The sequence below is a fragment of the Gouania willdenowi genome, chromosome 1, assembly GCF_900634775.1.
Source record: "Gouania willdenowi chromosome 1, fGouWil2.1, whole genome shotgun sequence".
NCBI lineage: Eukaryota > Metazoa > Chordata > Actinopteri > Blenniiformes > Gobiesocidae > Gouania > Gouania willdenowi.
Genome location: NC_041044.1, coordinates 9585778 through 9601196, shown reverse-complemented (window position 1 = coordinate 9601196; position 15419 = coordinate 9585778). Strand labels below are relative to the sequence as shown.

Sequence of the window (15419 nt, the reverse complement as noted above, 5' to 3'; positions counted from 1 at the left end):
CTCCTGCTTCATCTAGAACTTGAAACACTTACATTTCACATAAAATTCACAAGCCAAACATAATGATAAATTATTGCTGTTGAGCAGCAATGCTAATTGCCAGACAATTTTAGCCGCATAGGAGTGTAGGAATATTAAAAAAAAAAAAAGTGACATTCTAATGTGCATTTTACATCAGTTAAGGCTTGGGAACTCAATTTTTGGCACAAGAAACAATGCTCTATTTCAGTGAGTTAATTAGTAAAAGACAACTCAGGCCTACAGTATATGTTTAAGGCTTCTTCTCATTCTTTATAGGAATTCTACAGCAGCAATTATGATTAGTCAATAAGTCAAAAAAATAACTAATCGACAACTACGATGATGACGGAACATCTTCTGTCACTAATTGGCAAATGGAAATGTCACAATGAGCTTCACTAATTAACCAAGCCAGTCAGCTGTGTGCAAAACAGCAGCTGTTAGCGTTTAAAGGAAGATTTCAAACTGCTGTCAAAAATTCAGCTATTGTAACTTAAATCTAAAAATACACAAATTGCCCCTGATGATGTTAATAATTTATTTTCGACAATGATTTATTGACTCCAAAAGTTAAAAACTGACTCTAATTGTTAGCATGAGAGCAAAACTTTAAATGCTAAAAAATTCAGTTTTTGAAATAGAATTCAGATGTTTTCTAAACGTAATCTACAATGCTGCAAAAAATTGTCTGAAGATGTGTTGTTACAAGTTTGGTGTCATTTGAGCAAAAATTGCGGGAGAAGTTTTGTAGTTTAAAAAAAGGAGGAAGAGTGATGTGCTTCATAATTTGCAATAAGTTTAAATGTAAAAAAGTTTCTTCAGCATTACAGGAAGCACATGGTGGTCATATTTTCCCCTACTTTTTTACAGTGGCACATAGGTAAGAGTACCCCATTATGTTGATCATGTTTGGCATGATTCTAGCCATTTTCCACAAACATTAAAAGAATTACCAAAGTTGGAATTCATATTTATTTCATTCATGCAGAGAAAAATAAACCAATATTTTGTCCTGAAGCTCATTCAGGAAAAAAAAACCACACATAACAACAACTTTAATCCCACTTTCAAGCTCAGCAAGCCTTTCACATTACTTTTTTCAGATAATGGCCAACAAACTGAAAATTCTGAGATTATTAAACTCGTAGAATATAATGTCTTTAAGCATTGGTGCAGACTAGTTGACAGATGGCTGTCTTCGTTCTCCTGAAGGTTTTTGTTTTGTTGCAGCTTCTCCTCAGACGTTCATGGACATCATGAGAAACTGTGGAGAAGAATGTTTATTTTAATAAAATTATTTCTAAATTGCTTTGGAGACTCACGAGAATATAGATACGAGAGAACAAGAAACAAAGATAGCCTTGAAAGCTGCTAATTCCCATCCTTCTGGTACAACAAAACTAAATGTGGAATAATTCCCCAAGGTCAGTGACTCAACAGTTTTGGGAATTAGCTTTACCTGCATGATGTTCAATCTCACCCGCCCTCTTTTTGAGGAGTCCATACCCTGGAAAGTTCCTGGACAAAAGAGACACAGATTCAGCATTGGGCACAGCCAACTCATAAAAGACAACAATTCAGACTCACTGTAATTACTCTTAGTTTAAAAATGTTTTAACTGTTTGTGGCAGAAATTTCAGTATTTATTTAACGTACTGAACATGTTCTCAAGACGGACGATGCAGGTGAGGTAATCATCAAAGTCGATGTCAAAGTTGTCATCAGCGAACCTCAGGCCGATCAGCTGCAGGAGGTCATTGTTCAGATGCATACCTTAAGGCACAGATGCAGTTAGTTCTCAGATCCCAGTTTGCATAAGAGAAACCATTAAACTATTTTATTGAAGGCTGTACTCTTGTAGCCAATCTCTCTCTGACCCACATTTGTTCTCTATTTTTTCAGTAAATACAATAAATCGCCCCCGTGACCCTGAAAAAAGGAACAAGCAGGTTCTAACATCTCAGCTGCGTGCTGCATTGTGGGATGCACAACAAGTCTGCTTCAGCTTGTTACTATGGCAGAGACCAAGGAGATTCTAAATAATAGTACCGAAGAGGACTTAACTGTAAGGAATGCAAAGGAATCCGTCTCTATATAACAGTCATGTTTTTGGATTGTGGGAAGAAAATCCACACAACGAGTACATGCAAACTCTGCACAGAAAGGACACAAATGTCCACCCCAGGGCTCAGTGAAAACCATGTTATTAAATTTATTAAAAATGTGCTGTGCTTTGACTATGGAACACTGTCCTTAGCAGATCCTCACTAACCACCCAAAGCTGTTTCTGTGACATTCAGGGACATCCTGAACATGTTGGCAGTACATCTCAGAGCTAATCCAAGCCCAGCTTGAATTTGGTAAAACAGTTAATTAGCCAATACAAACCTGGAAATGCACTCTGTGAAAAGATTAAAACTTCACAAAGAAACCAACAGCTTGTTGATGCTTTAAAAGCAAACATGTGCAACATCTGTTTCACACTGAGGCATGAATTAAGTAAATCATAGGAGATTTAAAAAACTTTCATGGGGCTGAGTGATGCAGTACAGGAGTTGACTCTCACCTGCCGCTTTAAGAGCAATGCGAAGCTCATAGGAGGACATCTTCCCTGAACGGTCTGTGTCGAAGGACAGGAAAAGCATCTGCAACAAAAGAAGACTTAAACATGCAGAGTTCTACAGACCAGCAGTTCCCAAATTTCCGCCACCACATTAATTCAAACATACAATCCATTTCTTCATCTTTTCCCAGAAGACTTTGAACTCCTGAAACTCTAGTTTTCCTGTCCCGTCCGACTGAATCACTGCTTTAAGAAAAACTCATGGAACTTGAACATCCCATTAAAGGCTAAGTTAGCTTATGGTGATTTTGGTTTGCTTTTAGCATTCTGGTGTACAAAATAAGATTTCACCATGTACATAGTGTCAATGTACAATAGCATATTTTGTTTCTGTGGTGAAAATGTCAGTGTGAGTGTGATCCTAGATCTTAGTGTCCTGTAATGCTAAATTGTGCCTGTGTCCATGAGAAAGAAGCTAATTTTGATGACTTTAATCTTGGATTTCATTCTCCCAGTTATGCCTCAAAGTTAAGGAACATAAGTGAGGGCAAGAACATTCATCGATTAAGAATGAGGAATAAAATTCAGCAACAGAGATCACACAGTAACAGTCTCTTGCACTCTCCTGCTGCAGAATTAATCCACTTATTTTCTCAACACATTAATCAAATTCTACAAACCTTAGGGCATGACATTGCAAAATAAAAAAAATAATGAGTTATTTTTTCCCTTGCTGCTCTTAACTCATGTTGTGCTGTTTTTTTTTTTTCATCATTGGTAAAATCAGAAAATGCTTCACACTCAGTGAATTATACACATGGTTTTGGAAGTATTGTGATGGATGGATGGATGTATGGATGAATTGATCAATGGACTGATGAAATACTCATTTGTAATGTTCTATTAAGTGAGGATACATCCATGAGGTTCATGATGCTGTGGCAGGTGCTCAGACTCAGACCATCAAATTTGATCTCTTTTCCTAAGGAAAAAAAAACAAGGGACACATAATACACATCATGATATATAGTTATTAGAAATTGCAAAAAATTGATTAAAATTATTAATTACTTAGTATTCACTAGTTCACTTAGTATTTACATTTAGAAGATAATAATTAAACCAAAACTTCACATTTTGCTCAAAGTGTGTCTTTTTCAAAATATCTTCCCATGAAATGCAAATGCTTTATCAACCTTTAGTGCATACAGTAGAAAGTATATACCTATGATTCAACATAATGGTATTTCATTAATAGTGGTATGTCATCCACATAGCACAAGCTAGACATCATGAATCATTTACTGTACGTATGGCAAAATTTTGCATCGCACTACTTTTTTTTTCAAAGTGCAGAGAACCATTAAAAACAAGATGATTACTAACGTCTGCTGAGGACACCGTTCAGCATCTCCTGGAGCTCTTTGACATCGATGGCCTGATCCTGCAAAACAAAATAGTGAAATGGTTATTTCCTCAATAAGTTATTTTGTGATAGCAAAACTAGAAAAAAATGTAATTAGGAAATCTCTTAAACAAAAATAAGCAGAAACTAAGAAAATCTCTAATTTTCAGTATTTTTGTAACATTTATTAAACATTTTTTAATCTACATTTAAAGTCATGTTTTTTATGCTTTTCATGCTGGCCATAGTCATTCTTTATTTTCATATACATCCATTCATTTTCTGATCCACTTGTGCCTTTTATCAGGGTTGCAGGGTTATTTTCATTTATAAGACAAAAAACTGAAACTAAACCACCACTAGGATTGATTTTGTGCATCAATCTGATCTAATTTAATCAATGTCTATCAATTCAAGTGGAATGAACCCAAGGCCAGTGCTGGGCAGTGAAAGTACCACTGAAGTTATTGGAATGGATATTCTGAGGATCAATGTCCAGTGTTATACATAATAATAATAATAATAATAATGCATAGGATTTTATATGGCACTTTATCATAGACACTCAAGGCACTTTACAGAATAAAGGAATTATTCTTTCACTCCATACTTTGTAGTGGTAAGTTACTTTGTAGCCACAGCTGCCCTGGGGCAGACTGACAGAAGCAAGACTGCTATGGAAAACCATCGGCCCCTCCGACCACCACACACACTAGGCAATGTGGGTGAAGTGTCTTGCCCAAGGACACAGTGACAGATACCACTGGAGCAACTGTCCACCACTGTGGCACCTGAAATTCTCAGTGGTCTCCCATCCAACTACTGACCAAGCCCAGACCTGCTTAGCTTCTGAGATCTAACGAGATCAGGCAAAGACAGGCCGCAAGTATTACAGCAACTGAAGAAAATTAGCATCTTCATTTTTGTTCATTTGTTCATTTTGTTCATTTGCTTGGAATCCTGAGCTTTGAATTTTGAGATTTAGGTTTTTGTTTTGTTTTTTACTTATGTAATGTGAATTGCTTTAAGTTTTGTTTCAAAAGTCAATGTATATGGGTTATTTTTTGTTTGATTTTGTTAAATTCTTGTCACTGGCAGTGATTATGTCTCTTATTATTCCCTGCCACCTGTGTGTATGCGATGATGTAATTATGTCTTCAAACCCTCTCCATAGGTGATATTTTGCTGTTTAAGGAATGGTTGTTTTTTAATTGAATGGTCATTTGGCTTTCTTATAATGGAATTTTGTGCTGTATTTTGTTGTATCATATCTACTGCTAGATAGATAAACTATCATAAAACTCCGGAGTCATATATCTGAATATCCTTACATCACCAGCCAGCTTGTCAAAGAGTCTTCTCAGGCCTTTCTCCTCATCTGTCTCATCTTCTGGTTCGCTGGGCGGAGGTGGCTGTTGGACACATCAGAGTCATCAGAATAAGTTCTCTACCGTACGGGTTGGGTAGACTAACTCGGCGATTGACTAGTTCTGCATTGATGATTAACTGTACTTACGTCTGGCAGGTCAGCATCAACATTGTCTCCCATCTCTCTGTGTGACATAACCACAAGTTCTCAATCTCAAAATAGGATAAATCACATTTATACACCAAATTACTCTAGATGGCAAAAACTGTATTTTACACAGTCACTCACAAAGCTTTTGCTTTCTTCTCAGAGAAGACCCGTACAAGGAAGTCAGCCTCTTTGTGAGGCTGGAAGATGGTGGGAACCAGCACATAATCCCCTGGAGGCAGGGTGAAGCGCTCTGAAACCTCACGCATGTTAATGTATGTCTTGCTTCGAGCCATGGAGCCATTGTAGCGGAAGAAATCCTTCGATAGATAGTCCTCACCCTCCGGAGCCTAATGACCAAATACACAAAAAAAAGAAAGAATAAATTGTCTATTTATTTGTCAATATTCAAGATAATTTTCAGTTAAGAAAAAGCAGTGGGAGAGAAGTGCATGACTGTAGGCACTGTAGTCTAGAAGCTTCCAGTAGTACCACACAATATACTGTATTTATTCAGTCATTTTTATTTCAAATCCAGTAAGGCAGGCATGGTTGATTATAAAACAGAATAATTGACATGTTAAGCTTTGAGACCCACTATCACCTCTTGTCAACAAGCTTTGATCCAACACAAGCAAATTGTTTATTTCTTGATTTTGTTTAATGAGATGTCAAGTAGTGATAGTAAGGAGGGAAATGTTCCCTTGAACTCTTGAATGCCTGTTTTAAAAAGAGAAACCATAAAAGCCAACAACACAATACAGTGAGGGAGTTTATTTTTCTATAAGCCTCGGAAAAATATATCAAAAGTAGCCATTCAAAAAATGGAAAAATAAAGAATATTTTCAGCTACAACCAAATATCACACCAAAAACTGTGGATGCGAACAGATGAGAGGGACAAAGAGGGGATTTCTGGGGGTTTCTGGTCAGCTTTGCTGGATTCATGTCACGTGTGGTTTATTCTGTAATAGGTTTGTTTCAATCTGCTGTTCTAAAGGTTGTGGGTTTAACTCCCAGTAGTGTTCTTTTTAAGTTGGAGTCTAATTTTGCTTTATTTTATGATTTGTCTTGGTTTCTGACTTTTTGTGTTGTTAATCTGTAATTTTTTTTGTTTTTTTTCTTGTTCTTATTTGTTCATGGGTAATAGTCTCTTCTTGTGTTTGGCACCCCCTGTTTTGTCTGTGTACAGGTACAGTGAGATCGGATATATTTCCCTTTTGTTCCCACACAGGTGTTTCTCCCCTGATTATCTTCCCTGTAATACATAAGGAATGATCGTTCACAGTGTGTTTGCTGGTGGATTGTCTTGGTTTCTCTACACTGGTGTTCCCAGATTACTCCGTGTGTACCCCTCTGTCTAAAATTATAATCTGAACCTCTTTGGAATGGAGCTGGCTTGTTTAGAAAATGTCCATAATTAATGAAGTTTCATTAAACCTTAATGTTTGGAAGTTTATTTTTCCTCAAGATTTAACGCAAAATCCACAAATTTATATATGAATTAGAATATTTGCATTTCCTGAAGAAAATGCAAATGAGGATGCATGTGCTGACCCGCATTGCACTGCATTAGCAATAACCTAGCGTTAGCATTAACGTAGTGTTAGCATTAGCATTAACCTAGCATTATTATAGTGTTAGCGTTAGCATTAGCATTAGCATTAGCAATAACCTAGCATTAGCATTAATGTAGTGTTAGCATTAGCATTAGCCTAGCATTATCGTAGCGTTCGCGTTAGCATTAACATTAACATTAGCATTAACGTAGCATTAGCATTAACGTAGCATTAGCATTACTCTAGCATTAGCCTAGTGTTAGCATTAGCCTAGTGTTAGTATTAACTTAGCACTAGCATTAGCATTAGCATAGCATAGCATAGCATAGCATAGCATAGCATAGCATAGCATTAGCATTAGCATTAACCTAGCAATAACACTAGCCTAACGTTAGCATTAACCTAGCATTAGCATTAGCTTTGTGTTAGCATTAGCCTAGCATTAACATTAGCATAAACCAAGCATTAACATTAACCTAGCATTGGCATTAACATAGCAATCACATTAGCCTAGCATTGACATTAGCCTAGCGTTAGCATTAACACAGAAATCACATTAGCCTAGCAATTAGCTGTAGCCTAGAGTTAGCATTAGTCTAGCATTACCACTGACTTATCATCAGCTTTCACCTAGCAATAGCAATAACCTAGCAATAGCCTAATATTGGTTGAAAAAAGTTGAGATATTTGCTCCACACACACACACACACACACACACACACACACACACACACACACACACACACACGCACACACACACACACACACACACACGCACACACACGCACACACACACACACACACACACATGCATCCACACACACAGACCTCCCTTGAATTATAGTATAGATTACTTATTTTCTGACCTTGTACATGGCGAAACCAATGGTTTGCAAGTCCATTCCCTCTTTCCTCAACTTTCGTCTGCCCTTCTGCATCAGTGCAACCACGACGCTGCACACGTCGTCATCGTCATCAGCGTCGTTCAGCCTCAGTTTAAACTGTGGATTGGTCCAAAAAGTGTCTGCAGATTACAGTAAGAAGTGTTAGAAAGTCAGTTGTCAGGATGTTAATGTTTATTCTTATGATTCTGCTTCAAATGATTTAAGTCAAACATAAAGATAATGTTCACATAAAAATGAATACAGCATATATACATAAAACCTTTACCCTATTGCAGTCGTCAGTATGACATTTGAGAAAATGGTTAAAATTTTAAATGTGACGGTCTTACCAATGTAGTTTCTGCAGCCTCCAGCTGTAGAGCCACGAATCCAGCTTCCCTCAAGCATCTCCACTTCCCAGTGCCGTTTTGTGTTGTCCGTCAGGGCATCTGGAGTCATGTTGCAGATTTCTACTTTGTTGTAATTCCTTTTAAAGTCTTCAAACTCCATCCTAGAAATACAAGCACCAACACCAGTGTTCAAAGCTAAATGTAGTAAATTCATAGAAACTAAATGAGGCTCTACAAATAATCTCAGTTGTTAAAAACCATTATCTTCTTTATGAAAATGAAAATACTTGCACCAGATTGACTGTTCTTGAGTGTAAAAAAAAAGGAGAATTTTTCATTAATATCTATGATGGCTCGTGACAAAAAACATAGAGCTGTGACAATCTAATGCTGAAGTGAACTCACCAGAATTCACCATCTTCTCTTGAGTTCTGCATGATACGGTTTTTATCTGAACTGTCAACACTGTCCCACTCTCTTGAGCTGAAACAGACAGAAGACAAAATGTTTGAACCAACTTCACTCATTCAATGAAGTCATCAATACCTGGATATGTAATGTAAACTGTGAGGTGTACTAAATGTGGAGCTGAGAAAGAAAGAAATGATATGAGAGGATTTAAACTTCTTTGAGCCCTGAATTTCCTTCTCCAATACAATGTTTTTAAGAAAGTATTAGTATAAGCTAGGGTGGGACAATAAACTGAGTTTACGATACAATATGATACGATAGATGTTGTAGGAATATCAAAAATAAAATAAAATCAAACCATAACAATCTAGTGTGTAGTAGATTGTTTTTTTCTTTTCATCTGACACCAGCGATGCTGGTCATATCCTCAACGATATATCTTGTGATATTTTCATATCACAATATCTTGTTGCACAATATATCCTCCCACCATTAGTATTAGAGTATTAAGGCATCAGGGCCTCTCTATGGGAGAGGGTTTACAGTTTGGTTTGACATACTTTAGATTGTAAGTTTCTTCCATAGTCTCCCTGTGCTGAATGTGTCCTGAGTGTGTAAGAAGGGTTGTTTTTACTAAAATTTGAAAGTAAAAGCAGTGCTATGTAGACACAACAACATCTGGGTTAGCAAACTGATTAAATTACTCATTAATTAATTAATTCATTCATTCATTAATATATTGGAGCACTGTAAAAACTAGCAGGACATGAAATTTAATTTGCAAAAGAAGACAAACTGCTGTCAGGAAAACCAGCCTATGTACACAATCTACAAGCATTTCTGTAAAATGCCCGCAATCAGAAAAAGGAACCTTTGTGAACAATGGAAATTGTGCTGTATACCTGTATGATGAGGATTTACAGTATCCTTGAAGAATATCTAGTATTTTAATCAGAGTTGCACTAAAATGACAGCAGGCATGAGGCAAAGTAAGCCACCTTGGACAGAATGCCAGTCTCTCAGAGGGCCAATAGAAAGAGACAATTTGAGGGCCACCAGTGGGATTTAAATTTACAATCTCTGCAGTTATAGGCAGCAATGTTAACCAGTGTGCAACAGAGAGACCCTAAGACAGGACTCAGAATTAAATAAAAAAGGGTACCAGTAGTTTTAGGGTGCAGTTGTTGGCCCTGGGACTAAAAGGGTTTAGCAAAACTCTGCAACTTTATGCAGAAATTAGAGGGTACAGAAAAGAAAAATACTGCATAACTTGAGGTGTCGTCACATCTTACTTGTCACTCCAGGGACCGTTCCACTCAACCTGACCCCAGGGGTTTCTGACCCGAACAAGCTTGACCTTCCTACCCCTGATCGTCACCTATAAATAAAACAAATGGGAAGATAAGGCTAGTTAACTGCACAATTCCTCTGATCGAGGTGTTGTTTTGCATGTTTGATGATTCTATAATTTCTTTAGTCTTTTGGAAGCCTTAATGGTATAGTCGACAATGCTGTTCTAAAACACATTTACAGTAATGATATTATCATTGGGGCTAAAGGTCCTTCCATCGTGAGATTAGTCAGTACATAATGTATTCACTAAAAAGAACAAAAACAAAAATCTGATCTTTGTCGTAGCTATAATCATAACAAATTTCTGACCAATCCCTGCTATTTGGTCCAAAAGGAACAAGCCAATCAGATGCCTTTATGTCCCGTCTTGCCCATGCCCCCCTCTGTCCCTCTGTTCTCTTGTGTTCTTAGCAAACCCTTGTGCGGTGGAAATAAATGAGGCATCTGGAGGGCTTGAAAAGATAATTATTTGTTTTGCTTTGGGGGAATATAATGAAGCTCCCACATGTGTATATATTTATATATATATAGACGGAGCAGGGGACTGCACCTTTAATTACAAGGATATCATCAATATATGTTTAAAATATAACATGAATAAAATTTTGTTTTGTGTGCTTTTGCAGTAGTATAGAATGTTTTTTTGTTTCCGATCATCAACAAACTGGAGCCTAACCAAAAGCAAAGATCAATTTCTGCAGTTTACCTCATCTACACCTGTAACAGAGTAGGCATGTCCCTTCACCAGTCCAGTGGATGTTTTGGCCTCAGATTCTGCAGAACTGCTAATCTAGAAAAAATAAAGAAAAAAAACAGATGTAAACAATGCATATTAAAACGCATGCACTCATGCACACACAGACACATACACACACCAAAAAACTATTAAGGAAATATAAACAATGTTTTTAAAATGGGCAAAATTTACGCATATGAAATTTAAAGTCTTTACATCAATTGAGCATCCCATCATGGAACCTCGATTCAGGGCCTTTTTCATGATCGCAAACATGTTGTCTGGGCAACTCTTGGTGTCATACATTTCACCCACACCGCCTGTGAAATCCTCCATGGCCTCCATGGTGCTGCCACCCTTTAGAGACTCGTAGCTGCCGTGCATTCTGAAAGATATCAGTTGGTGTCAGTGTGCTGTCCATTTCGTTGGACATTGCTGTAAGCTCAGTGTTCCATCCTCCCATCCATCCTGCTGACTAGACCATGCATAGACCATGAGATAAACCAACCACTGGGACATTAGAGGGTTTTGAACCCACAATTTAGGCAGTGATACCACCAAGCAACAATGCCTTACAATGTCACGTCAAGGCATTCAAAATGTATTTAATAATGATATATACAGTATATGCTATCAGGCCAAGTAACTATTTTTCTGTCCCAAACCAGCCAGTTGTTAATTGAAATGTCTTCTCTTTCAATTATTTTTCAAAATACATTAACACTTAAATATTGATATTTCAAACTTTTACAACTGGTGTTTCTATTGTTGGATGAATATTTAACAATATGTCACATTTACTTAGCGTAGGCTTTCTCCAGTAAAGCACTCCAAAACTCATTGTTGGATGCAGAGTGAAGCATTATGAGCTTATTTCTCACTGATGGCAGTTTGTCATCCACCACGACATCCACCCATTTATTGTGCTGCCAGAACTGAGGAGAAACCAGAGAAAGGATGGAAGAAAAAGCATCTCTTAGAAACGCAGTGCTCTGTTTGTGTCACATTAGTGATTCAGGGATGCTGAAAAGCACCTAATTATGTGTGGTTAGTTGGGATAAAGTGGTAGATGCATTTTAAGTAACATATTATCAATAACAGAAAATAATGGCATTTGTTTTTATTAGAAAATCCTGCATATTCTGACCATTTTATATAGAACTAGTCAGCCATACCCGAAAATGGAAAATTCCTGCATATCTATTGTCAAAGCCCTGGTCGGTGGGAACAACATGGGCCATTGCATCTTTTTTCAGGGTCAGGGAGGCAACAGCTGCCAGGAGCCAGCAGTCCCCTGTTGTAATATAGAAAAATGAATGGAAAGTCTTTTTAACACACACACACACACACACATACAGTGCACAAGTGCACACTGTACATTACTTGAATTCCCTACCCAACTGGCCCTGGCAGATGTCTGTCCTGTCGGCACCACCCACAATGAAGCGTGGGTTGTCGCAGAGCTCCTGCACGGAAGCACATAGAACAAGAAGAGAAACAGGTTGGCTTAGCAGGTGTCAGGTGAGAGGTGACGGTGCAGCCCTTGATAGGTGTGTTCGCATTCCAAACATATTATAAAGCCTGAAATCCCATTCAAACAACTCTATCTACACATCACAAACTGAAACTATACTAAGCAGCTGAAGCATGCACTCTAAATAAAATGCCTGAGAATGATATTTGTACAGGAGAAATAAACACGTTCTGGTTATCTTAAGCCTGGGCAGTGCTACAACTGAGGGGTGATGACAAATGGATCAAGGTCACTTCCAAAATGATTTGTGAAGCAGAAAAACACTGTTGCCATAAACTTCTTCATTTACAGTAGATCATTTAGATTGACCATGTTACACAGCAGCTAGGGAATACACAAAATGATTTTTCTGTAAATTACTCATAGATGTTTGTGGATAAAATTTAATCTGCTTGCAGCTCTATTTACACTCTTTGCCTGGCTGAACTGGTTTTTCAGCTACAACTTGAACTTCCTTATTGTTTTTACTTCATAGAAGTAAAAACAATTATTCTTTTTTTATTTAAAGGGTACAGTAGGGCATGGCAGCAGATGTCAAAAAGCACTGATTTTGGTGAAATTCTGTTGCGCATTGTCTTGGTTTGATGTAAACACAGCAATAGTGGCCTGCATTTATATGGGCATCCCTCAACCATAATTTATTATTAAAATAGTGAGACATTTATTAGTAAGAAAAAATGAAGCAAGTAAAAAAGGTGGTGTCTAATCAGCACGATTAACAAATATTTATCTGCATATTAGGTGAGAAATGTAGATTTTGAAAACATTGTAATCTTTGTATCTGGTTGTACAATTGAAAATTTCAATAGAAGTTGAAATTATAATTGCACTGATTACTTTTTAACTATAACATAAAAAACTGGATTAATTGTTTTGTCATGCTCAACCATATTCAGCTTCTAAACTGAACCCAGTGAATTTCTCTCAATGTACTGTTTTAATTAAGAGAATGCATTCATATTCATATTTGCAAAATCAAAATAAGAAGTTACACTCTGAGAACAACGTACCTTTGGCCTCTTCCATTCTATACTGACAGGGGTGCTCTGGCTGTAAAAGAGCGAAGAGTCAGTGGCAGGAAAGTCTTCATCCTCAAACAGAGTCCCATTGCTGAGACATTCCTGCCTCAGCTCCTCAAACGACCTCCCATCCCACTGGGTACTCTCAGCCTTTAGGGCACTGGAGCCCTTCCCCGACAGATTGGACTGTAGGGGCATCTTTTTGCTTTCCTCAACAACCTCAGCAAATGGAAGAGAGGTGGACAATGAAGGTGTGATGGTGCAAGCTGCCTGATGTGTTTGATAGAGAAAAGAATGAGTAAAGTGGGTAGGGCTGGAAGGTGCACACCCTCAAACAGAAACAGGTTTATCTTGCAGACTTTGCCCTCTTTCTCTCTCTCTCTCTCTCTTTCTCATTGGAGATGGAATGTAATTGTCTTACTAAAAATCATCCCTAAACATCCACAAAGCCTGCATCTGTTCCTAAAAATCACCCTTATTCAAATCCAATGAATAGCTTTTTCTGCTCTTTAAATTGTAAATGGACTTGATTTATATAATGCTTTATAACCACTGAGGTAGTCCCAAAGTGTTTCACAATATCAGCTCATTCACATATTCACACGTACAGTCACACACCAATGAGACTAATAAGGGCGCAACATTTGCCAAGACCCTTTGTATGGTGGGGGAAACCCTTTTGTTTAAAATAAAACATGCAAATTCTACACAGAACAGACTGGAGAACCACTCTGTCCCATTGATAGAAAATAGTTTACTGCATTGTGCTCCTAAAACTCATTTTACTAAAACTTACTCAACCTTTGACATGCTTAAACTAAAACTGCTCAACCAGTCGACACAAATGGAAAGACAGACAAACTGTAAAATCACTACAGAGAGGGTTTTTCATCACAATTATCAGTTGTCCAAATATACAAACAATAATTACCGTCGTTGAACTAATTTAAATGTGGAGGATTAAGTTGACTAAAATTACTTCTATTTACATTTTTTAACAAACATTATCCTTCTGCACCCTGTGGAAATCCACCAAGCTCTATGTCTCACTGTCCGTCTATGATACTTTTGATTAGATAATTTAACATCATCTCCTGCCCTCTTACATAGCTTGCAATTACCTCAAAATTAGCAAGTTATTAGAAGAAAGTAGTGCTAATTAATTTAAAGCTTTAGAGGATTTTATTTCTATTTTTTTATATATATTTCATTAAAAAAAATATGAATCAATTCAGTCATGTTTAATAATTTTTCCTGTTTGTTTTTGGGGTTTTTTTGCATTTAGTCTTGATGAAAACTTTGACTAAAGTTTTGTCACTGCATCACAGAATAAACAAACTAAAGATAAGGAGTGTTAACCGTATCTGTTCTAGTGTCTCCTTGACCGTTTATGGTTACACATTGATTGACATTTTTCCCCACCCTCCCTCTTTAGTTGAGGATGGGGTGTGTCAGTTTCATCTGCTGCACCCTAACCCGTCCGAACCACAGCAGCACAGATGCCAAGCTGTCTAGTAGTACAACACCAACATTCCTTTTGCTCACTCACTGGATTCCTCTCATAGCTAAAAACAAAAGAGGGTTTACACTCTACATGTTATGAACAGTGTTGAGTAAAGAGTACACTATACACCACCTAAATAAACTAAGCACACAAAGTAAGGATTGTTTTTTGGGTTCTTTTTTATATTAATCAATGCAAATGTAATTAGTACAGTAGTTTAAAAAAGCATTCGACTCAGTGTGCTGGGAATACTTGTTTGCTATGCTGTGAAGATTCGACTTTAAAGACAATTTCATAAGATGTATTAAAACCCTTTAAACATCCCCAAATGCAAGAGTTAAAATCAATGGACACCTTTCCCAGACCATCAACTTTGAGAGAGACTGCCATCAGGTCTGTCCTCTTAGTCCTGCCCTGTTTGCCCTGTTTATTGAGCCTCTAGCCAGTTAATTTAAGGACCAAAAATAAAGGGAATTGACATGGGAGGCTCGGAGCAGAAGATTTGCCTGTAAGCAGGAAATGTGTTGCTTGTTGCCACTGAGCCAGAGGTTAGTGTTCCTAAACT

General features: G+C 37.4%; 1 protein-coding gene across 1 annotated transcript; it reads right to left on the bottom strand.

The window, feature by feature from the left end:
- Nucleotides 1–970: 970 nt before the first annotated feature.
- capn9 (calpain 9) lies at nucleotides 971–13626 on the bottom strand. The gene is made up of 20 exons (XM_028444801.1): nucleotides 13342–13626; nucleotides 12194–12263; nucleotides 11973–12091; nucleotides 11599–11732; nucleotides 11014–11182; nucleotides 10768–10851; nucleotides 10001–10086; nucleotides 8703–8780; nucleotides 8298–8458; nucleotides 7930–8087; nucleotides 5647–5855; nucleotides 5506–5542; nucleotides 5321–5401; nucleotides 3971–4028; nucleotides 3502–3566; nucleotides 2751–2819; nucleotides 2588–2666; nucleotides 1678–1794; nucleotides 1481–1539; nucleotides 971–1285 (listed from the first exon to the last, which is right to left on the bottom strand). The coding sequence occupies exons 1-20, from the start codon at nucleotides 13546–13548 to the stop codon at nucleotides 1259–1261; spliced, it is 2067 nt and encodes a 688-aa protein (XP_028300602.1). The 5' UTR covers nucleotides 13549–13626; the 3' UTR covers nucleotides 971–1258.
- Nucleotides 13627–15419: the final 1793 nt, after the last annotated feature.